The 24,366-nt window shown below is 41.0% G+C and overlaps 1 protein-coding gene across 4 annotated transcripts in view; it reads left to right on the forward strand.

Annotated features, from left to right (window-relative positions):
• The window catches only part of parp14rs3 (poly(ADP-ribose) polymerase family member 14-related sequence 3), an 81,250-nt gene extending 57,152 nt beyond the window's left edge, over positions 1–24,098 (forward strand). For 3 of the 4 annotated variants that reach the window (XM_043694150.2, XM_043694152.2, XM_043694153.2), the window contains 5 exons: positions 1,981–2,160; positions 5,225–5,812; positions 12,303–12,448; positions 18,425–18,599; positions 21,061–24,098. In XM_043694150.2, the coding sequence (XP_043550085.2) occupies positions 1,981–2,160; positions 5,225–5,812; positions 12,303–12,448; positions 18,425–18,599; positions 21,061–21,362 (1,391 nt within the window). In that variant the 3' untranslated portion in view covers positions 21,363–24,098. The remainder of the gene's footprint in view (positions 1–1,980; positions 2,161–5,224; positions 5,813–12,302; positions 12,449–18,424; positions 18,600–21,060) is intronic. The other variant, XM_043694151.2, reaches the window with a different exon arrangement.
• Positions 24,099–24,366: the final 268 nt, after the last annotated feature.

A 24,366-nucleotide genomic window follows, 5' to 3' on the forward strand; every position in this document is an offset into this window, starting at 1 on the left:
AATTGAGTTTCTGATCATTGGTAACCTCAAAGGTGTTGACAGTGGGGTTTCAGTGATAGTAACACCATTGCATTTCAAGGGCTGGGGGTTAAATCGTCTCTTATTGGAGATGGTCATAGTCTGGCATTTGTGTGGCGTGAAGCCTGGGTATTGTGCAGATCTTGTTACATTTGGACCTGGACTGCTTCAGTATGAGGAGTCACAAATGGTGCTGAACATTGTACAGTCATTGGCGAACATCCCCACTTCTGACATTATGGTAGAGGAAAGGTCATTAATGAAGCAGTTGAAGATAATTGCATCTAGGACACTACCCTGAGAAATTCCTGCAGAAATGTCCTAGAGCTGAGATGATTGACCTTCAACAACCACAACTATCTTCCTTTGTGCCAGGCATGGCTCCAACCAGAGAGTTTTCCCGCTATTTCCCATTGATTCCAGATTTGCTAGGGCTCCTTGATGCCACACCTGGTCGAATGCAGCCACCATGTCAAGGGCTGTAACTCTCACCTCACCTCTGGAATTCAGCTCTTTTCTCCATGCCTGAACCAAGGTTGGAATGGGGTTAGGAGCCGAATGGCCCTGTCAGAACCCAAACTGGGCAAAACTGAGCAGGTTATTGCTGAGCAGGTGCTGCTTGATAGTACTGTTGATGACCCCTTCCATCACTTACTGACGATTGAGCAAAGATTGATTAGGCGGTAATCGGTTGGGATGGATTGGTCCTGCTTTTTGTGTATAGGACATACCTGGACAATTTTTTACATTGTCAGGTAGATGCCAGCATTGTAACAGATGAGCCAAACAACTGCATGGTTTAGACAGATTTTATAGAATAACATCAATCAACTAATATCCAGGTCTTTTCTATCACTGGTCCATCAACTACTCATTTCATTGCAGCAAAGAAGATGAAGAAAATATTAGATAGACATGTAAAAAATGATGAAGGATTTGGATCAACTAACAAGGAGAAAAAATATTTCTTCTAATTGATAAGTTGGTAACTAGAGGGCATTTATTTAATATTGGCACCAAAAAAAGGTAGTTCAAGGTTATTCCCATCCGGTGGAAAACCAATGGTGATTCATTGGGGGAGACCTGACTGAGTTAAATGCCTCTCAGGTTGTTATTTGGCCATAGCTGACCTCCCCTCTGCTTTAGGGCAGTGGCAGAACAAGTCAGGAGTGTGATGGAATACCCCCCACTTCTTGGATGAGTGCAGCTCCAACAACACCCAAGAAGTGATCAATCTTGATCAATCGAAGAGAAAGTAGCCCGCTTGATTGGAACCACATTGACAAGCATCCAATCCCTCCACCACTGATGCTCCATAGCAACAATGTATACTATCTACAAGATGCACTGCAGAAATTATCCAAGGCTCCTTTGACAGTACCTTCCAAACCATTTGGAAGGAAAAGCAGATACATGGGAACACCACAACCTGCAAGTTCCTCTCCAAGCGATTCAGCCCCCTGCCTTGAAGATACGTTACCATTGCTTCAGTGTCATTAATTCCATCCCCAACTAGGAATGGGTAATAAATCCTGGCCCAGCCAGTGATGCCAATGTCCCGTGAATGAATTTTAAAAAATGATGGCTCCCTCTGGAGGAGGAAAAGGGGAACAGTTCCAGTAATAATTGAAAATAAGTGTAATCAGTGTAATTGAAACAAGTGATAGCAAAGTATCAGATAAAGAACTAATGGGCAATAAATATTGGCATAGTCAGTCTTGCCCACATCCTGTGAATCAAGATAAGCACATGGATGATTTCGGGATAGTGTAGGGGGATGAGTTGAGAATAGTTCACAGGTCGGCACAACATTGAGGGCTGAAGGGCCTGTTCTGCACTGAATTGTTCTATGTTCTATGTTCTAAGATGTTAATAGATTTTTTTATAACCTTACGGTTGTCTATTGTTGAACTTCCCGACTGCAATCTATTTAACCAGACAAACCTCTGCCTTTATGCACAGGTGAAGCAAAACTGAATCCTCAAGATATTGCCAATGCACTGCTGGATGCAATAAGTGATTATGTGGTGGACTTTGATCAACCTTCACTCTCTTTGATAAGGATTGTATTGTTCCATTCATTCATGCTGGATTCATTTCGCCAATGTATAGAGAAGCGTTTCAAGCATTCCCAGTCCACTGGTAAGGAACTATTCAAAACTTGATAAACCTCCAGGTGCTTTCCATGATCTTCAAATCCAGTTCAGTAATTGCACATGTTTTGCACTGTTAATGTTAGTTCTGAGTTCAAATAGACTCCATTTTCTCTGGAGTTGAGGTGTTATACCAAAATATTGTAAATCTTATTGTAAGAGCTCATGAAGGGGGCAGTTGAAATCTATACAACTCTCAAACTGTGAAGGTATTTAAATGCCCAACCCCATATAGAATAAGTAAACTGTTTGCCTGCAAGACTGGGAGGTTTAAAAAAAACTGTTTTACTAGTTACAATAGCTGTATTCATGTCCTCCTAAGGATAGTTCTTATTTCTTGTTTAATGGTTGCCTGCTATACATAATCTATCTCACTACGGGATTATTAATTCATAGTTTAATTGACAGTCCATAGAGGTTATTAAGAGATCAGTTGTCTTTTGAGTGGGGTTATGGATGCAACTATTTATTCTTTATAAGCAATTGAGAACTTGAGACCATTTAAATGTGTCAGATGGGTTTGTTGAGCGGGAATGTTTTCATATGATGAAGGTTCTAATAGATGTTTTGAATTTTGTTTTCTTTGATTACAACATGGTTCAATTGGGGAATAGTGAGAAAGTGAGGACTGCAGATGCTGGAGAGTCAGTGTTGAAAAGTGTGGTGCTGGAAATGCACAGCAGGTCAGGCAGCATCCGAGAAGCAGGGGACTTGACATTTCGGGCATAAGCCCTTCATCAGGAATGTGGCGAGGGAAGGGGAAGGGGGCTGAGAGACATATAGGAGGCTGGGGGCGGGGCTGTGGGGAATGTAGCTGTGAAGGCGATAGGTGGATGCAGGTGTGGGGGGGTTATTGTGATAGGTCAGAGAGAAGGGTGGAGCGGCTAGGTAGGAAGGAAGATGGACAAGTGGGACAGGTCAAGAGGGCAGTGCCGAGCTGGTTCGAGGATAAGGTGGGGGGAGGGGAAATTTCAAAACTAGTGAACTCGACATTGATGCCGTGTGGTTGAAGGATCCCAAGGCAGAAGATGAGGCGTTCTTCCTTCAGGTGTCAAGTGGCTTCGATTTGGCAGTAGAGGAGGCCTAGAACTTGCATGTCCTTGATGGAGTGGGAGGGGGAGTTGAAGTGGTCGGCCACATGGCAATGGGTATGGGAGGGTGAGGGGTTGTGATAGAGCTAGAGGGCTAATGTTTACCAAAAATATTGGGATGAAATGAGGCAGTCTTTTTAAAAATTCTGTTTTGGCACTCTGCAGTCTCTGTGACTGCCTTTAATGTGTGCACTGAGGTGGGGCAGATAGGCTGCCATCTCAAAATGATGATCCCACCACTCAATGAATTTTTCCAATGGCAACCTCAGCAAGCTGGGAGTATTTTCCCAACTCCCTCAACCAGACTGGAGACCAAAGATCCACACCTATGTTTTTGAGGGATACTGGTGAGAAGCAACAGATGGGTGAGAAATAGGAAAGGGTGAGGAGAACTCCTTGGAAAGCACTAAAGGTGCAGGAGGCAGGGTGAGAAGTTTTTGTAAGTGATTCATTGAGAGCAGCTGAATTGATCAGAATGGAAGCATCTGGATGACAGTGGAGAAGTGGAATTAAACATTCAATTTATTTTTTTTTAATTGCTCATCATTGGCTGTGCCAGCATGTATTGCCCATCCTTAACTGCCCAGTTAAGAGGCTACCAAATTGCAGTGGGCTTGGAGTCACATGTAGGCTAGACCAGGAAGGACAGCAGATTTCCTTCACCATAGGGCATTAGTGAACCAGATGTACTTTGAACAATTGACAATAGTTCCATGCTGGTCAGTAAGCCAGCTGTTATTCCATTGAATAATCGGCATCTACCATGGTGGAATTTGAACCACATTGCCCAACCATCAGCTTGGATTCCTGATCCACTGACATTACCACTCTGCCACAGCCTTCCCTTAAGAGCTAATGTGATTATCGTCCCTTGTTTCCTGTCAGTTGCATCCAATGAGAGTGGGTTAAAGCCACCAAATGTCTTCTACGCAAGAATCTACCAGGAAGTGCCTGAAAATTCTGGACTTGAATCTAACCTGTGCCAAAAAAATATTTTCCTTGTTGATTTGAAGGGTGTGCCATGAAGTTAGAGATCTGAATTACTCTGGCGCACAAATCTACTTATACTTTGATGCTGTCAGTCAAATTCGTAAATTGAAGAGATGCTGTTTATTATCAGTAGCAATTCCTTCTATAGATGTTGTAGCATTTCTGCATTTGCTGATTCTCTAGCCTTCATGTAACTTCATATGTATTGCAGATCGGTTAGGAACACTTTCTGGGGACATACTCAATTAACCTTGACATAACCACTGTTTGGCTTATTTACTGTGACATTCCCTGACTCTGAAGACCAACTTATTAACACTAGGAAGGGATCAAAATGTGATTTGGGAAAAAAAAAGTAGGGTTAAATTTAAAGTGAAAAACACCAGGAAAGGAAAAAGAAAGGGAAAATAAGGAGAGTGGGCAGAATTAAAATGTACGAAGTTCTTTATTTTCAGCAAAAGTCAGAGAGTTTATTTTTATGATTTAATCTTAATGATCTAAGTATTAGTGGCTTCTGAATTTTGAGAAGCTCAGATATCAAGATGCAAGACCTCATATGAATCAAGACTTCATAGTTGCTTTTTACCAAACACGGGTTGATTTTCTGTACATTATATTTTGTCGATGAATTTCAATAGTGGTTCTTTTGTTCGTTCACCATAACATTGGTAACAGAGCTATTGAGGTTACAAAATGGTGGACGTAATTGACATTTGTGTCATTTTCCTCAGGTTTATTTGCCAAGATAACAGGGACAATAAAGATGGAAATTAAGCCTTTGGGGAAGTTTGTTTAAGTGGGAGAAGACTGCAAAGGATAACTGGCCCTCACTATAAAAGTTCTGTCCGTATTCTTATATTTACAGAATGAATTTCTTTCTCTATAATGGAAAATATTGTTAGGAAATGTACCCATAGAATTTATTAGATATGTATTATCACATGTGAGATAAATCTTCTCTTTTTCTTTCAGTGAGACCTATTGATGCAGTTCGACCTATTTATCCAGTCATTCTGACAGCAACAAAGCATTTGACTGCCACAGTTGAGATATATGGTGTGAAGAAGGAAAACATTGCTGGGGCACAGAAGGATGTTGAAAATATCATCAAAGAATACTGCATCAGCAAAACAATCCCCACTACAGTTGCAGGCTGTTTCTTAGATGACGAGAAGCAACAGATCATGGATCTCTGTGAAAAATACAACCTGAAAGTTGAAATTCGGGAAAAGGAAATAGTAGTAGACGGATATCACGCTGATGCTCTGGAATCCATTGTGCAAGTGAACTCTATGCTTCAAACTATCACAAGAAGAGAGCATAGAAAGCAGGATGAGATTCAGTTGAAGAAAACTGTCCAATGGGAGATTATAACGGATGAATCCGCTCAGCCTTATGATCAATCTTTAAACTATGAAATTGAGAGAGCTTACCTGGATAAAAAGAAAACCATAGTTTACATGAAAAATGGGGAAAAGTGCACAATTGATTTGACTTTGTTGCAAGAGAAAGACTCAAAAGGAAATGTAGTGGATATTAAAAGAAGTGTCCTTCAAGGAGGTATGTCAAAAATAAATGATTATCTTTATAGGGCTTTGCAGCACACATCATGGTGAATCCTCTTAACTTACTTTAGACTCCTCACTAATTTTCCTTCAGATTATATTTTGAAAAATGGTGTGTCTCTCTTTTAGTGAAAGCTTAAAGTTAGAATCCCTGAATGTGGAATTTGCCCTACTGGAGTCGAGAGTGTGGTGCTGGAAAAGCACAGCAGGTCAGGCAGCATCTGAGGAGCATAAGCCCTTCATCAGGAAATTATGCCCGAAATGTCGATTCTCCTGCTCTTCGGATGCTGCATAACCGGCTGTGCTTTTCCAGAATAACACTCTCGACTCTGATCTTCATCGGCTGTCCTCACTTACTGCCCTTCTGGACACTTGATGGGGCCATCAGTCTGCCCTATCCAAATTCTGAGGATTAGTTACAGAGAATTGCATTGCATGTCAGCCCTGATGTCTGTCAGGTGTTCCCAAATAGAAAGTAAAGGCATGTTGAGCTTCAGGTGAGGACCAAATCAGATATGGTGATAATGTTGAGTAACTTGCTGACACACACAAGTTGGTATAATTAAAGGATAATTAGTAGGAGAATGCAGTGAGAATGAACAAAATAACAGACAATGGTTGGGATTGGGAGTGAGTAGAGAGGAATTGATTACGATGTCACCTGATGAATACTGGTGTGGGTACGGGTGTTCAGCTGAACAGGGGTTCAAAAGGACTATGGGTGATTGTAACAAAAGATTTTGCTGGATGGCAGTCTTTCTCCTGACCCACAAGCAGTGCTGTAAAACTGACTCAACTGCAGGAACTGGCAACTCCAAATTCTTACTGGACTTTCTTATCCTAAAGAGCTCAAAGAAGTTTTAATCAACTTGGTCAGCCAAGTTATGGCACTCACGTGGGACAAATGAGGCTTGAACCTGATTTTCTATCCCAGAGGTAGGGATACTATCTCTGTACTACAAGGTGAGGGATTCAAACCACACCCATTTAATTATGAACATGCCATCAAGCCTGCCCCACTATTCAATTTGATTGTGATTAATCTTTTACCTTAATGCCATATTCCCATACATCAGTAGTCTCCAAAGACCTATCAATTTCTAACTTAAACATTTTAATAATTACGTTTCCAAGAGGATTCCAAAGACTCACCATCCTCTTAATGAAGAAATTCCTCCCAATCTAAGTGCCTGTCCTTTATCCTGAGGTTATATCTCCTGGTCCTAGACTTGTCAACCATGGGAAACATCCTATTTTCCTCCATTGTGTCATCCTTGTAGGAATATTCAACAAGGTTATCTCTTATTCTTTGCAATTCTGGGGGAAAAAAGGCCCAGTTTCCTCAATCTCTCTTCATAAGATGATCATCCTTATAAACCTGTCATCGCACAGATTAATTTGGTGAATCTCTATTGAATAGTACCTGGAACTACGATGTTGTAGCCATTACAGAAATTTGGTTGACAGAAGGGGAGGATTGGAAGCACAATATTCCAGGGTTTAGATGTTTCAGGCCTAATAGAGAGGGGCATACAAAGAGTGGGAGAGTTGCATTGCTGATTTAGGAGAATGTGACAGCTGCACCAATAGAGGAATGTAAAGGAAGCAGGAAAAAAGTTAAGCAATCAATTAGGGGGGGCTAAAAGGGGCTTGGCAAAGGGGCTTTGTCGTTGGCAAATAGAATTAAGGAGAATCCCAAGGCATTTTATCCATATTTTAGGACCAAGAGGGTAGCTAGTCAAAGAGTAAATCCACTCAAGGACAAAGGAGGGAATATATGCTGCATTTTCGGAAAGCAAATCTTAGCAGGCCTTATACCCTTAATGGTAAGGTTCTAGGGAGTGTTGCTGAACAAAGAGACCTTGGAGTGCAGGTTCATAGCTCCTTGAAAGTGGAGTCACAGATAGATAGGATCGTGAAGAAGGCGTTTGGTATGCTTTCCTTTATTGGTCAGAATATTGAGTACAGGAGTTGGGAGGTCATGTTGCGGCTGTACAGGACATTGGTTAGGCCACTGTTGGAATATTGCGGCCAATTGTGGTCTCCTTCCTATCGGAAAGATGTTGTGAAACTTGAAAGGGTTCAGAAAAGATTTACAAGGATGTTGCCAGGGTTGGAGGATCTGAGCTACAGGGAGAGGCTGAACAGGCTGGGACTGTTTTCCCTGGAGCGTCAGAGGCTGAGGGGTGACCTTATAGACGTTTACAAAATTATGAGGGGCATGGATAGGATAAATAGACAAAGTCTGTTCCCTGGGGTCAGGGAGTCCAGAACTAGAGGGCATAGGTTTAGGCTGAGAGGGGAATGATATAAAAGAGACCTAAAGGGCAATGTTTTCACGCAGAGTGTGGTATGTGTATGGAATAAGCTGCCAGAGGAAGTAGTGGAGGCTGGTACAATTGCAACATTTAAGAGGCATTTGGATGGGTATATGAATAGGAAGGGTTTGGAGAGATATTGGCCGGGTGCTGGCAGATGGGACTAGATTGGGTTGGGATATCTGGTCGGCATGGACAGGTTGGACCGAAGGGTCTGTTTCCATGCTGTACATCTCTATGACTCTATGACTCTATATGTAGAGCCAGAGGAAGTGGGTAAGATTCTTCATGAATACTTCACATGGGTATTCACCAAGGAGAAGGCTATAGGTGATGATAAGATGAGAGAGTGATATGTTGATACTCTGGACCATGTCAATATTAAGAAGGAGGAGGTATTAGGTATCTTGAAAATCATTAAAGGTAGATAAGTCACCATTGCCTGATGGGATCTACCTCAGGATACTGGGGGAGGTAGGGGAGGAGATTGCTGGACGCTTGACAGCGGTATTTGTATCCTCTTCAGGCACAGATGTGGTCCCAGCAGACTGGAGAATAACCAATTGATCCTTTGATTAAAAGGGGCAACAGGGATAATCCAGGAAACTATGGGCCAATGAGTCTTACATCAGTGGTAAAGAAATAATGCAAGAAGATTCTGGAAAAGAACAGTTTTTTAGGGGTAGTCAGCATGACTTCATGTGGGGGAGGTCTTGTCTCTCAAATTTGCTTTTGTTGAGGAAGTAATAAAGATGAATAATGGGGACAGGGCAGTGGATATTGTCAACATAGACTTTATTAAAGCATTTGAGAATGTCCCTCATGGTAGGCTGGTCTAGAAGATTGAGCCACATGAGGTCCATGGTGAGTTGGCAAGTTGGCCAGAGAAGACAGAGGGCAATTGAGGAAGCATATTTTGCTGACTGTGACCTGTGGTGTTCCGCAAGGATTAGTGCTGGGACCTCTGGTGTTTGTAAATTATTTGGATGAAAATGTAGGTTGTCTGATTAGTAAGTTTGCAAACAGCATGAAAATTGGTGGAATTGTGGATAGTGAGGAACATTGTCAAAGAATACAGCGGAATATAGATAAACTGCGGTGTTGGGTGGAGAAATGGCAGGTGGAATTTAATCTGAACAAACGTATCACAAAATGTAGGTGATACACTTTGGGATGTCACATGCGTGAGGAATGTATGCCTTAGGAATACTGACATGCAGGGAGATCTTGGGGTGCAAATCTGTAGCTCACTGAAAGAGGCAATGCAAGTGGATAAGGTAGCAAAGAAGGTGTATGGCATGCTTTCATTCATCATTTGAAGCATTGAGTATAAATGTTGGCAATTCATGGTGCAGCTGTAGAAAAATACAGTTAGGTCACACTTGGAGTGTCATGTGCAGTTTTGGTTACCACACTAAAGGAAGGGTGTGGCTTTGGAGAGGGTGCATAATAGGTTCACTGGGATGTGGCCTGGAACGGAATGTGTTAGCTAAACGGAGAGTTTGGACAAACTTGGATTGTTTACGCTAGAGTATTGGAGGCTGAGGGAAGTATATAAAATTATGAGAGGCATGGTGGATAGTTGGAGCCTTTTTCTTCCCGGGTGGAAATGTCAGATTCTAAGGGGCATAGGTTTAAGGTGAGATGGGAAAGTTTAAAAGATATGTGTGAGGCAAGTTTTTTACGCGGGAGGTGGTAGGTGCCTGGAATGCGCTGCTGGGGTAGGTGACAGAAACAGGTACATTAGCAATGTTAAGGAGGCATTTAGACAGACACATGAATAGGCAGCAAATAGAATAATGCAGACTATGTGCAGGCAGATGGAATTAGTTTAAAATGGCATCATGGTCAGTATAGACATGGTGGGTTAAAGGGCCTGTTCCTGTACTGTAATGTTCTGTGTTCTGTGGAGAGAAATAGTGGGTAGATGAGTGATTTTGACAGATAAGTGGGATGAGTGAATTTAACTGATCAGTGGAAATTGTTCAAGTTTTTGCTTGACCCTAAATTAGGAGGAATTGGTTTTGAAGGATTCAAAGCAGAAACACCTCTTAAAAATCTACAAAAGGAGGGTGTGAGGTGTCCCCACATAAGGAGGAAAGAAAATAAGTAACATTAATGTTGCCCAATTTTAGCCAGATTGACTGACTGGGAAATAAAAGCAAAAATTCTGGAAACACTTAGCAGGTCATACAGCATCTATGGAGACACACAGATTTAATACTAACTCTACCTGAATACTTACAGCAGTTATTATTTCAGATTTCCAGCACCTACTGTATTTTTCTATTGTATTAAACTGAAAAATAACATTGAAAATAGCCACCAAAAGATAATTGTAAACAGAATTGCCATAAACTCTTAAAAGCTGCGATTTAATTTTGTTTCTAACACTATTTCTATCATGACAAGCGGTACCATATGTCACTGATACTGTTAAAGAATTGCTGGACTTGGCATTTACAATGATTGGTGCGGGTGTCTCGGAGATGTTCCCTAAAGCGCTCTGCTAGGAGGCGCCCAGTCTCCCCAATGTAGAGGAGACCGCATCGGGAGCAACGGATACAATAAATGATATTAGTGGATTTGCAGGTAAAACTAAATCCATCAAAGTTTTACCTGCAAATCCACTAATATCATTTATTGTATCCGTTGCTCCCGATGCGGTCTCCTCTACATTGGAGAGACTGGACGCCTCCTAGCAGAGCGCTTTAGGGAACATCTCCGAGACACCCGCACCAATCAACCAAACTGCCCCGTGGCCCAACATTTCAACTCCCCCTCCCACTCTGCCGAGTATATGGAGGTGCTGGGCCTCCTCCATCGCCGCTCCCTCAGCACCAGACGCATGGAAGAAGAACGCCTCATCTTCCGCCTCGGAACACTTCAACCCCAGGGCATCAATGTGGACTTCAACAGCTTCCTCATTTCCCCTTCCCCCACCTCATCCTAGTTTCTAACCTCCAGCAACACTGTCCCCTTAACTTGTCCGGACTTGTCCGACCTGCCCAGCTCCTTTTCCACCTATCCACTCCACCCTCTCCTCCCTGACCTATCACCTTCATCTCCTCCCCCACTGACCTATTGTACTCTATGCTACTCTATCCCCACCCTCACCCTCCTCTAGCTTATCTCTCCACGCTTCAGGCTCTCTGCCTTTATTCCTGATGAAGGGCTTTTGCCCGAAACATCGATTTTGCCTGTCCTCGGATGCTGCCTGAATTGCTGTGCTCTTCCAGCACCACTGATCCAGAATCTGGTTTCCAGCATCTACAGTCATTGTTTTTACCTTGGCATTTACAATGTTCAGTCAGGGATTAGCACAAAACTGCGGACAATACAATGCTGGACTGATTGTACAATTCGTACATTGCAAGTTGAAACATTTCAAGCTTCAACTGAGGCATAAACATGTGAATGCACTGTGACAGATTCCTTCAAGTGAAGCATAAGTGAAACGTTTAACCGTTGAAGGGTGATTCGAGTGATACAAAGCGTCAGAGAGTTCAATTATCGGGAAAGATTTATCGATCTTGAAAGAAGGGAGGTCCCTGTAGAGAAAGGCAAATTATTAAGCATGAACACACATAGCAACAAGATATTTTGAGATATGTTATGTTATTAAAGTGGGGAAAAACAACCAGCAGTTCCAAATGGTGAAAGGTAAATGTGGAACTGATGTCAGAAAGATCTGCTTTGCACAAAACGTAGTGGCGACATAGACACTTCATCCAAAAGAGTCTGCTGCAGCAATTGAATATCTGTGACTACTTTATCATTTCCTTTTTCATTGCAACTCTCAAGTTCTTTTTCTACGTCCCTTATAATCACTCCAGAGTGAGATTTTGCCCGGCTTTTAAGCACCTTAGTTGAGTGTGCATTGGCGCTTTCTGGCCCAATTTGATTCCCTTTCTGGGCAGGGTAATGCCTCCCTGTGATTGAAACATATTTGGATAATATGATAGCAAAGACTTCAGATGGTTCTGCAAATATTTTCTTTGTTTGTAACTCCTGTGCCTTCTGCATGGACTAAATGTAATCAACAATAAAACTCAACTGAGGTGTTGAAATGAGGTCAGAGACACATTTAGGAGTGAGGGTGTAATTTTAGTAAATTTTGGTTGTAATCTGCATTATTGCTGCATTTCTGTCTATTTTATCTTCCAGCAGTATTTGAACTCCCACCAAACTGGAGTTACATGAAAAATCAGGAGGTGTTAATAGTTCTTCTTCAGTCAGGTACACAAGAATACAGAGAGGTGGTAAAAACATTCATGAAATCTTGTGGGAAAACAATTGTTGACATTGTCAAGGTATGCATGTCTATTATGTTCAATTACATTTGAATTTGTATGTTTTTGCTTTTTATTTAATTTTGCCCTACACAGCAAGCTACAGCAAACATTGTTTTAACTGGTACCTTATGAACCAGCCCTCTCAAGGAACCTGCAAAAATCATATTCCACAAATTCTGCAAATTTTACTGCATTATTTTCCCAATTATTATAGTTGTTTTTAAAAATGTATAAACTTCAACTTGAATACAGTTGTTATTTCATCAAATAGCCACACAAAATATCAACAGTTGATTCAATTTTGAATCATTTTCTCCTTAAATGCCACAATGTCAATTGAGGGTGTGAGTGAGAAGGCTCTCTGACAGTAGGTTTTATTTAGGGCAAGGTTGCATTACTTCTAAGTATTTTATGCTGTAAATAGAGTGTGACAGTGATGTGAATGCCCTCTGCATTAATTTTCTATTATTTAGTATGTTTTTTTTTAATATTGATAATGTAGACCCCCTTGATTATTTGGATGATTTGATTGACACTTCTGGTCCCATAGGTGCCAGTTAATAAAACGTTTGCTGTATTAAGATATCAACTATTGAGGTATGGTCTGTTGGAGCAATTTCTTTCAGTTAAAATTAATGAATTATATGTAATTCTACTTTGATAGTCATTCATTTCTTTTGCTGTAATAAGTTAGAAATGTTGTCTCTGCCTGTTCTTCCTCCAGCCACTGGTGGCAATGTAGTTTCTCAGGTTCTTCATTCCCAAGTCCTCGTCTTATTGTTTTGCGAAATCTGAGGAGATGGACAAGTGCAGCAGGCATTATTGCCTTTTCACTTACCTGCTCAACTCAGCACGTACATCTGAACAACTTCTCTTTCTTTGGAGACACCCTTTCATTCTGACCACAATAACCCTACGCCACAAGACCTCTCAACTTTACCCCAACCTCTTCACCTGACCACAGCTATCCCATCTTACTGTCCTCCTCTCACCCACACTCAAGTCTACCCCAACCCCTAAAGCCATCATAGAATTATGTTGCATACAGGCATGGTATCTATCCATTCACCCCAGACAATCTGTTTATTTCTCAAACATTTATAATTCACCCAAGCCTTTCCTCATCTAATTTTACTATTGTAAACCTCTATTCTCTTCTCCTTCTCCTGTTTGCCTAGTTTTCCCTTAAATATTTCTATGTTCCTTTCTACAGCTTCTCCATTGATTGAGTTCCTGTTGTTACGACACTGCAGTGAACTCTTCTGTTAATTAAACCTAACATACAGAAAAGTTCACCTCACCTCGTAATCTATTAAAATATGAGTGACAGAGAACTCCCAAATCCCACTATTTAAAGAAAATAATATTTACTTTTTAATAATTTATTTGTTAACTCTGAAAGTGAACATTAAACAACAACTATTCATAACTCTAAGCCCCCCCTTTCTCTTAACTGCTTATTTCCTGCCTCCAACTTTACAACAATGTACTGTTCCAATAAGACACTGATTTAAAATTACATCAACTTAATTTCAAAACCACACAACAACTTTCGTCTTCGGTGTCTTTCTTCTTCCGGCTGATGATCTCCCTGAGTTGTCATCTTTCTTTTTACTGCGAGTATGTTTCATATAAAAAGGTCCCTTTGGTAGAAAGTGTTCCCTAATTTCTTGCATCTCTTTTGATGGCAGGTGCTCTGTCTCTAATTTTCAAAACATCCGCACTTTTATATACCCAACATCAGATCATCTCATTGGTTTGATTTTGGCAAAACAATAAATTCAAACTTGATTGGGTTTTAGTATCCTGGGACATAATTTAAACTGATTGGTTAAATTCGAATTGTTGTCAAAACAGCAACCAAAATGTAGGTATCCATTTCACAGCCAAATATTACATATTTTCAGTTTTCCAGTATACACTGAGACTGCCATCTAGTCATATCACAAGTGCTTATAATCTCTCAGTTCAGAACAGTATTCACTCTGTCTTAAAGGTATAGAATGCATCTACATAACACTATCCAACACTGAAGAAAATAGCTTTGGTTGTTGGAGGTGAATCACCTCATTCACAAGCGACAATGCAGGAGTGCCTCACAATAGTATCATAAGTCCAACCTTCTTCAGCTGTTTCCATCTCACATCTATAAAATGGTCAGAAATCGACATTTTGATGAATGATTGTGCTCAGTTCATTAACTATGCTTCAGATTCTGAAGTAATCCCTGTGTAGGCGCACACATATGTGGACACCATCCAGATTTGGGCTAACATTCATGCAACGTAAGTGCAAGGCAATGATTATCTCCAACAAGAGAGAATCTAATCTTTGACACTTAATGATATTATTATCACTGCACACCCAATTATCAACATTTCAAGAGTTGCTATTGACTGGAACTCAAATAGGATCAACCATATAAATATCGTGGTTATAAGAGCAGGTGAGAGCTTAGGAAGCCTGCAGTGAGTGATTGACTCCTCAAAGTTTGCTCACTGTCTACAAACCACAAGTCAGGAGTACGACAGAATGCTCCCATTTCCCTGGATGAGTGCAACTCCAACAACACTTAAGAATCTCAATATTGCAAGGTTTGTGAAAGTTTGTAGCTCAGGTTGAGGTTTAGGGTGTAGGTTTGCTCGCTGAGCTGTAGGTTTGATATCCAGACGTTTCATTACCTGGCTAGGTAACATCATCAGTGGCGACCTCCAAGTGAAGCGAAGCTGTCGTCTCCTGCTTTCTATTTATATCTTTCTCCTGGATGGGTTTCCTGGGGTTTGTGGTGATGTCATTTCCTGTTCGTTTTCTGAGGGGTTGATAGATGGCATCTAGATCTATGTGTTTGCTTATGGCATTGTGGTTGGAGTGCCAGGCCTCTAGGAATTCTCTGACATGTCTTTGCTTAGCCTGTCCCAGGATAGATGTGTTGTCCCAGTCGAAATAGTGTTTTTTATCATCCGTGTGTAGGGCTACAAGGGAGAGAGGGTCTTGTCTTTTTGTGACTAGCTGGTGTTCGTGTATTCTGGTGGCTAACTTTCTTCCTGTTTGAAATACGTAGTGTTTGTGGCAGACCTTGCATGGAATTTTGTAGATGACACTGGTTTTGTCCATGGGTTATACTGGGTCTTTTAAATTTGTTAGTTTTTGTTTGAGAGTGTTGGTGGGTTTGTGTGCTACTAGGATTCCGAGGGGTCTTAGTAATCTGGCTGTCATTTCTGAAACCGACCTTTGTCTGCAGGTAATATAACGATGTTTTTGTCTTTTTGAGGTTTTCTAGGGCTTTCTTGTGTGTTCAGTTTGTTTCCTTCCCTCTTTCGGCTCAGAGTAGGTGCAACTGTCTGTCTGATCGTTTGTTGTGTTTCTTCCGTGAGATTGTTGGTCCTTCAATGTGGTTTCTCATGCCGCTAGGAAATCCTTCTTGTCAGCGTCTCGGTAATTGAAATTTAATCCTTTGACTAGTACCACTTTTTCTGTGTCTGATAGGGTCTGGCCTGATAAGTTCTTTATCCATGCCCCTGTATTATCGGTTTTGTCTTTTTTTTGTGAGTTTGTCAACCTGCGTATACAGAAACCCGACAAACACTGACCAAATACTTAACTACACCAGCAACCATCCCAACACACACAAACAAAGCTGTATCAGAACACTATTCCAATAGCCACCACACACTGCAGCACAGACGAACTTCGGAAAACAGAGGAGAACCACCTATACAACGTATTCAAGAAGAACGGATACTCAAATAATACAGTGCGCAGATTCCTCAAGAGCAAACCACGACAAGCAGACCAAACACAGCCAGAAACCCTAACCATCTTACCATACATCAAAGAAGTTTCAGAAATGACAGCCAGACTACTAAGACCCCTCGGAATCGTAGTAGCACACAAACCCACCAACACTCTCAAACAAAAACTAACAAACTTAAAAGACCCAATACAACCCATGGACAAAACCAATGTCATCTACAAAATTCCATGCAAGGACTGCCACAAACACTATGTAGGACAAACAGGAAGAAAGTTAGCCACCAGGATACATGAACACCAGCTAGCCACAAAAAGACACGACCCTCTCTCCCTCGTAGCCCTACACACAGATGAAAAAAAATACCATTTCGACTGGGACAACACATCTATCCTGGGACCATAAGACCCTAAGACATAGGAGCGGAAGTAAGGCCATTCGGCCCATCAAGTCCACTCCGCCATTCAATCATGGCTGATGGGCATTTCAACTCCACTTACCCGCATTCTCCCCGTAGCCCTTAATTCCTTGCGACATCAAGAATTTATCAATTTCTGCCTTGAAGACATTTACAGTCCCAGCCTCTACTGCACTCTTTGGCAGGCTAAACAAAGACATGCCAGAGAATTCCTAGAGGCCTGGCACTCCAACCACAATGCCATAAACAAATGCATAGATCTAGATGCCATCTATCAACCCCTCAGAAAACGAACAGGAAATGACATCACCACAAATCCCAGGAAACCCATCCAGGAGAAAGATATAAATAGAAAGCAGGAGACAACAGCTTCGCTTCACTTGGAGGTCGCCACTGATGATGTTACCTAGCCAGGTAATGAACCAGGCAATGAGATCAAACCTACAGCTCAGTGAGCAAACCTACACCCTAAATCTCAATATCACGCAGGGCAAAGTAGTCCACTTGATTGATGCAGCATCTATCATCCTCAACATTCACTCCCTCCTCTGCAGTGGCAACAGGCGATACCATCTTCAAGATGCACTGCAGAAACTCACCAAAACTCCTTCAGTAGCACTTTCCAAACCCATGACCTCTACTACCTAGAAGAGGGCTGTAGATGCAAGGGGATAAGCACCATCTGTATTTTCCCCTCCAAGTCACATGCTATCCTGAATTGGATCTATATCATTATTCCTTCATTGCTGCTGGGTCAAAATTTGTCTGAATTCTTTTTTGCGTTTCTTGGTAGCTATCTTATATTGTTAGTTATGCTATTCCTCAGAAATAAAAGGTTGTCTCTGTACACATTAAATTAAATTTCATCCTTGGAAATATTTCCTGCACCCCTTCTATTTCATTATAAAATTAGAATCAGTAGTACATGCTGTAAATGTAATCTGAACAATGTTAGTTGCATGTAAATTTGGTTGTATCTGTGGTGCATGTTTTGCTAAACAATGATCATTAATCCAGAATCCCTTTGTTCCTCTATACCACTTCGACTCGCACCTCCCAAATAATAAGTGATGTGCCTATCCTTCCATCCAAAATGTGATTTGTAGATAACACTACATTGGGTGTATAGTCATTACTAAATGGGACTGCAATAAATGACACGAGGATTTTAACAGACTTGCAGAATGGGCAAATAATTGTCAAATGAAGGTCCACACAGATAAATATATGGTAGTAGCTTTGGTAGGAAGAATGAGGAGGTCACTTATATTTTTGATTCTAAATCATTAATGTAAATTGTGAAGGCATGTTGCTCTCATTACTGAGTGTCACTCTGTCTTCTGTCACAGTCACTAACTATCCTTTACTTTCATTTCTTGCTCTTGGTCTTGAAGCCAACTAGCAATCCATTTTGCCATGTGTGTTCTTTCACCTTCTCCCTTAAATTATCATCAGCTGCACCAGAGATTTGGCAAGCCTGACATATAAGTCACCCAGGAGAAAGTGAGGACTGCAGATGCTGAAGATCAGAGTCGAGAGTGTGGTGCTGGAAAAGCACAGCAGGTCAGGCAGTATCCGAGGAACATAAGCCTTTCATCAGGAAATTATGCCCGAAATGTCAATTCTTCTGCTCCTCGGATGCTGTTTGACTGGCTGTGTTTTTCCAGCAACACACTCTCGACTTTTAAACCACCCAAGATTATTGTTCCCTCCAACATCCTGTGTGCTTCACACCAAATTGAATTTATTAAAATATTGTTAGTTTCAATTGTCAATATGTTTACTTTTACATTAGGAAATAATATTGTATATGTGTTGCATCTAGATCGAAAGGGTCCAGAATCGCAAGCTTTGGCAAAGTTATTCTGTCAGAAAACAAAATGCAGAAAGAAAGTATCCTGGAATGACTATCGAGCAGATCCTGTATCATGGAACCACAAAGGAAATTGCCCAGAGAGTGAACAAAACTGGGTTCAACAGAAGCTTTTGTGGGAGAAATGGTAAGAAAGAATAGAACAACAGAAGATGCAATATTTGGGGCAAAGATAGTCTGATAAAGAAAACCAGCAAACAGTTAACTTGTGTTTTCACATTTATGCACTCAATTACTTCATGTTCTGAGTTCTAAGAATTTAAATCTGGATGCCAGTAGGATTGGAAAAAATATATAATTGACGCGTCATGATTAGCTGTTAGTGGTTAATGCCAAACAGAACAGGACTATGATGTACAGGCAGAAACGCTAGCATTGGAGATATCCCAGAGTTTAGGGTCACTGTCAGGAATTGCAAACAGTAGAAATGAGGGGAACGTAGAAAGTTGTAGAAATTAATTTATATTTTTTAAAATCTCTGTGTTTTGAAGGAGCAAAAATAGTGTAACATCCACAAAAGATAATTGACAGAAATACGTTTCTTGTTTCCACCTTTTTAATTTTCTTTTCTGGGTCCTTTTCTGTTTCCACTTTGCTGTTTCTCCAGACTGCCTCTTATCTAATTTGGGCAGGCATTACATGTAGTGTCAATTGCTGCATCTCCTGAGTAGTGATGTTTTCCTTGCTGGAGTTATTACATAGATCCTGCGATTTTAAAAAAAGGATTTATGCACACATGCAATCTTGGCATATCTTCACAGCGATCACGTGCGGTTTTACTTACTGTCCTGCTGATTGAATGTGGGAGAAACGGTAAGCCCAAGATAAAGAACCTGTTTGGAAAAGGAAGAACGGACGGATTACTGTCCATTTTCATTAAAGAACGTACTTAATGACAGGGCTGTGAGAATTCTCAAAGAGGGATAACTACATATGTCTGGAAAAACCAAGTCAGCATAGCAACAGAATATTGAAGGAAATTCAGAGCTATAGTGCTTCAATGCTTTTCTCAGGTTCTATCACAGTTTTTTTTAATGTAAACAAAAACAAGACAATACAGACTTCATGCCCAGACATTTTGTTTATATTGGCTGTGATTGTCTGATTCAAATATCTCTACAGCACTGGACCTGAAAGAAATCACTACTCTCAAATTTGCTCAATACTTGCACAGAAATTTCAGAATTCCAATGGGCAGAGATGTACAGCCTGGAGTTCTGCATGTATGCCTTTGACACTGACTCTGCCTTTGCAGACTGGTGCTACATGAAAGGAACTTGTCCAGAAACTTATTCCAGTATGCTCATGCCTCTCTATACTTAATGGTTAGGTCCTGGGGAGTGTTGCTGAACAAAGAGACCTTGGAGTGCAGGTTCATATTTTCTTGAAAGTGGAGTTGAATGTAGATAGGATAGTGAAGAAGGCATTTGGTATGCTTTCCTTTATTGGTCAGTGCATTGAGTATAGGAGTTGAGAGATCATGTTGCGGCTGTACAGAACATCGGTGGGGCCACTTTCGGAATATTGTGCGCAAATCTGGTCTCCCCACTATGGAAAGGATTTTATGAAACTTGAAAGGGTTCAGAAAATATTAACAAGGATGTTGCCAGGGGTGGAGAGTTTGAACTATAGGGAGAGGCTGAATAGGTTGGGGCTACTTTCGCTGGAGCATCGGAGGTTGAGGGATAAGGTTATAGAGGTATATAAAGTCATGAGGGGCATGGCAAATAGTCAAAGTGTTTTCCCTGGATGGAGGAGTCCAAAGCTAGAGGGCATAGGTTTAAGGTGAGAGGGGAAGAATTTAAAAGAGACCTGAGGGGCAACTTTTCAAGCAGAAGGTGGTGCATGTATGGAATGAGCTGAAGGAGGAAGTGGTGGAGGCTGGTACAATTACAACATTTAAAAGGCATCTGGATGGGTATCTGACTCCATGATGGCAGAAGTTGCACCAAAACTGTCGCCAAATACATTTACAAGTAAACTTACTAAATAATTTACCTCACACTCTCATCCTCACCTAGTCTGATGCCCCACACTCCATGCCAGCTTTGTGATAACAGTCTCCTCACTGTCAATTTAATGCACATTCTGTGTAATTGCCATCCATCCTTCATCTTTCCATTGTTTATACTGCTAAATCCAAATTACTGAATTACAAAAAAAAGATACGATACATGGAAAATTGGTTTTAAAGTTGTTGAGGGAATACCTTAATACTGAAAATTGGTTCCAGAGTGCTGATGTCCTGCAATCCAAAACAGGATCAGCAAAAAAAAGATTAAATTGTGCTACAATTTCCAGATTCTTGAAACACTGCAGTCCATGGGGAGTAAGTACATCCAGTGGTGTTGCTGGGAAGGAAGTTCAATGCTTTTGATCCATTGGCACTGAAGAAACAGCAATATTCTTTTCAAATCAGAATGGTGTGTAACTTGTAGGGCACTTGTAGGTGGTGGTGTTCCTATATATCTGCTACCCTTTGTCCTTTCAGGTAGTCAAGGTCATGGGTTTGTCAGGTGCTGTTGAAGGAGCCTTGCTGCAGCACATCTTGTAGATGGTACTTAATAATATATTTTGCATATTTTCAGCTACTTACTTCGGAAAAGGAACTTACTTTGCTTTGGATGCCTCATATTCATGTGACAACAAATACTCCAACCCTGATTGTGATGGATGCAAATGCATCTACCAAGCACGGGTAATTACTGGGAAGCTGTGCAAAGGAGAACCCAATATGCTGGAACCAAAGCCTGTAGACCCACAGATCGACTCCGCTGACCTTTGTGACTGTGCAGTGAATGATGAAAACAGCCCTTCCATTTTTGTTATTTTTTGCGATGACGGTGCATATCCAGAATACTTGATAACTTTTAAAACAAGAGTAGCATGAGTCCAAAATAACCCAATCAAGCTGTCGTGCTTTTATGGCAAATCATTAGAGTTTTATTCATGTTCTTAGAAAATCCAGCATTCTGCAAATTGCATTTTTTGGGATGTTCTTTTGTAACTGATTGCCAATGCAAGCTGCTTCCAATGAGCATGGAACAGCTTAACTTTAACGGACAAAAAGCATGTGCCTTGTTTCTTTACCATACATTACCATCTTAGATGTTGAACCAGAAGTTGAATAATGGGAATATAGGTATAGGAGTAAGCCATTCATTAAGACTGTCCTGCCATTGAATTAGTTCATGGCTGATCTTCTACCATGTTGCCTCTTTTCGGTTTAATGTCATTAGTCTCCAAAAACACACTGATTTCTGCCTTCAACCTGTTCAATGTTTGAGCTTCCATAACTCTCTGGAGTAGAAAATTCCAAAGATGAGCCCTTCTCTGAGTGAAGAAATTCCTCTTCATCTCAGTCTTGAATGGCCTGTTCCTTATCCTGATTTTCCATCTTCTTTCTTTGGAATCACCAATCAGGGGAACCATCCTATCCACATCCACCTGTCATATCCTGTAAGATCTTTGTAAGTTTCAATGAGTTCACTTCTCCATCCTGGAAACTCTACAGACCCAGTAGAATGGAACCAGTTTCCTCAATCACTCCTCATTAGTAAATCCACCTTCTAGTGATAATCTAGTGAACCTCCATTGAACTTTCTCTAAGGCAAGTATATTTTTCCTTGGATAAGGAGACCAAAACTAAACACAAGAAAACACTTGCAATCCCACTAAGATTTTATACACCTGCAGCAAGACGTCTTCTAGACTTCAGTCCCCTGCAAATGAATGCCCAATATGCCCCCTCCTAATTGCACCTGAATTAGTGATTTATGGTCAAGAACTCCTTAATTCAAGTGGACACTTCTCAACCTCTCACCATTTACGAAACATTTTACCTATGCATTTACATATATGCAAACAATTGATTTATTCATTTGCTTAACATATCCTGGAGATCTTGAGGCAGGTTGAGTCACATACCTCCTTCTGAGCTGGCAGTTCAGACTTGAGGACTTGATAGTCACAAAAATTGCATTCATAACATGTTGACTGTCAACCTGCAACTCCTTCCAACACCCTCATGGCAAGCGGTAAGTTTGGGAGAGTCTCCTGGTCAGCCATATTTGATGCAGATTTGCACATCCTCCCCCCCACCACAAGCTATAGTCTCTAGCTTCAGGCTAGCAATCTCATAGTATGCCGTTTGGCCCAACAAGTCCACACCAACCCTCCAAAGAGCAACTCACCCAGACTCATTCCCCAACCCTATTACTGTACATTTCCATTGACTAATGCACCTAACCTCCCCATCCCTGAATACTCAATTTAGCATGGCCAATTCACCTAACCTGCACGTCTTTAGACTGCGAGAGGAAACTGCAGCAACCAGAGGTAACCCACACCAACACAAGGCGAATGTGCAAACTCGACACAGACAGTTGCCTAAGGCTGGAATTGAACCTGGGTCCCTAGTGTTGTGAGGCAGCAGTGCTAACCACTAAGCCACTGTGCTATCCTGCTGTCCAGGAGAAGTGAGCTACAGAAACATGCGTTTTGTCTCATGTGTCTCTAGACACAGGAAGTCTGAACTTGTCATCTTAATATGGATGTGCAATCTATTGACAGCTGCCTGCTATCAGTGTAAGCTCCATTACCAAAGCTGCACACCATTCCAACAGCACCTTCCAGACTCTAGTTAGGTTTCAAAAATGATTGACACATAGAGGCAGCACCATGGTTAGCACTGCTGCCTCACAGTACCAGGAACCCAGGTTTGATTCCAGTCTTGAGTAACTGCCTGTGTGGAATTTGAACATTCTCACCTTGACTTCATGAGTCCTGTCGGGTGCTGTGGTTTCCTCCCATACTTCAAAGTTTAGCAGATTAAGTGGACTGGCCATGCTGAATTGCCCTATAGTATCCAGGGTTGTGCAGGCTAGGTGAATTAGCCATGGTAAAACATGGGGTTACAGGGGATAGATTTGGTGGGGGGGGGAATTGTGGGTATGGGTAGAATGCTCTTTGAAAGGTTGATGCAGACTTGATAAGCCAAATGGCCTCTATTTGCACTCCAGGGACTCTGTGACATAGAATACAAATAATTTTCTTTGATTACAATTATGAACATTTAAATTGTTTTACAGGATGATTAAATTACCTTATGAATGAATTTAATTTTCATCATTGTATTTTTTAATCTAAATATTCATATTCTAAATTGTAAATGATACAATGATGGGAATCTTTGTGCAGAAGCTGTTATTGCAGATGATTTTCTTCATACAGTTTACATTTAATTCATCTGCAGCCATTCACTGTTATTAATCTTGTGAAATGCACTGCACCTTCTGGTGCAAACCCACCACAGTTAAACACAAAGATTTAGAAGTTCATGACAGTGATTTCACATTACTCAAAGGGCATGCTGCTGAAGTGATCACAGATGGAAACAATTAGAAATCAAGCTATTTGTCTCATCATAAGATTACTGAAAATGTTCTGCCTTACTGATTGAAGTGCAACCGAAGTTTTAGTACGTGCCAATTTATATTTACATTTGAATAAGTCTCTGACCCTGAAAGGTTAATTTTATATTTGTCGAAAGTCAAATCTTCCCCATTGCATGTTTAAAAGAGCCCTAGTTTTAAAAAAAATAATAAAATCTATTTTTACAACTTGATTATGTTTCATGTCTACCTGAATACCATGTATATAATTCTATATTTTATGTTGCCCTCTGTAAAGTTGTAAAAAGAGGTAAATAAGAAGTAACTGATACTTCCTGGTTAACTATGTATAAGAATTACTTGATGTGATTGGCCGCTTGACTAGCTTGATGCCATCAATTCGTGACACGCGCGAATGGGTGAACGAGATTCCCACAGTCCCTAATTATTATCTACTGAAACCATAGCAAGGGAATGGGCTTGGCAGAATTAGCAGGGAAA

The sequence above is a fragment of the Chiloscyllium plagiosum genome, unplaced genomic scaffold (assembly GCF_037043375.1).
Source record: "Chiloscyllium plagiosum isolate Xiang-an unplaced genomic scaffold, Cpla_swu_hap1 HiC_scaffold_7, whole genome shotgun sequence".
NCBI classification, from domain to species: Eukaryota; Metazoa; Chordata; class Chondrichthyes; order Orectolobiformes; family Hemiscylliidae; genus Chiloscyllium; species Chiloscyllium plagiosum.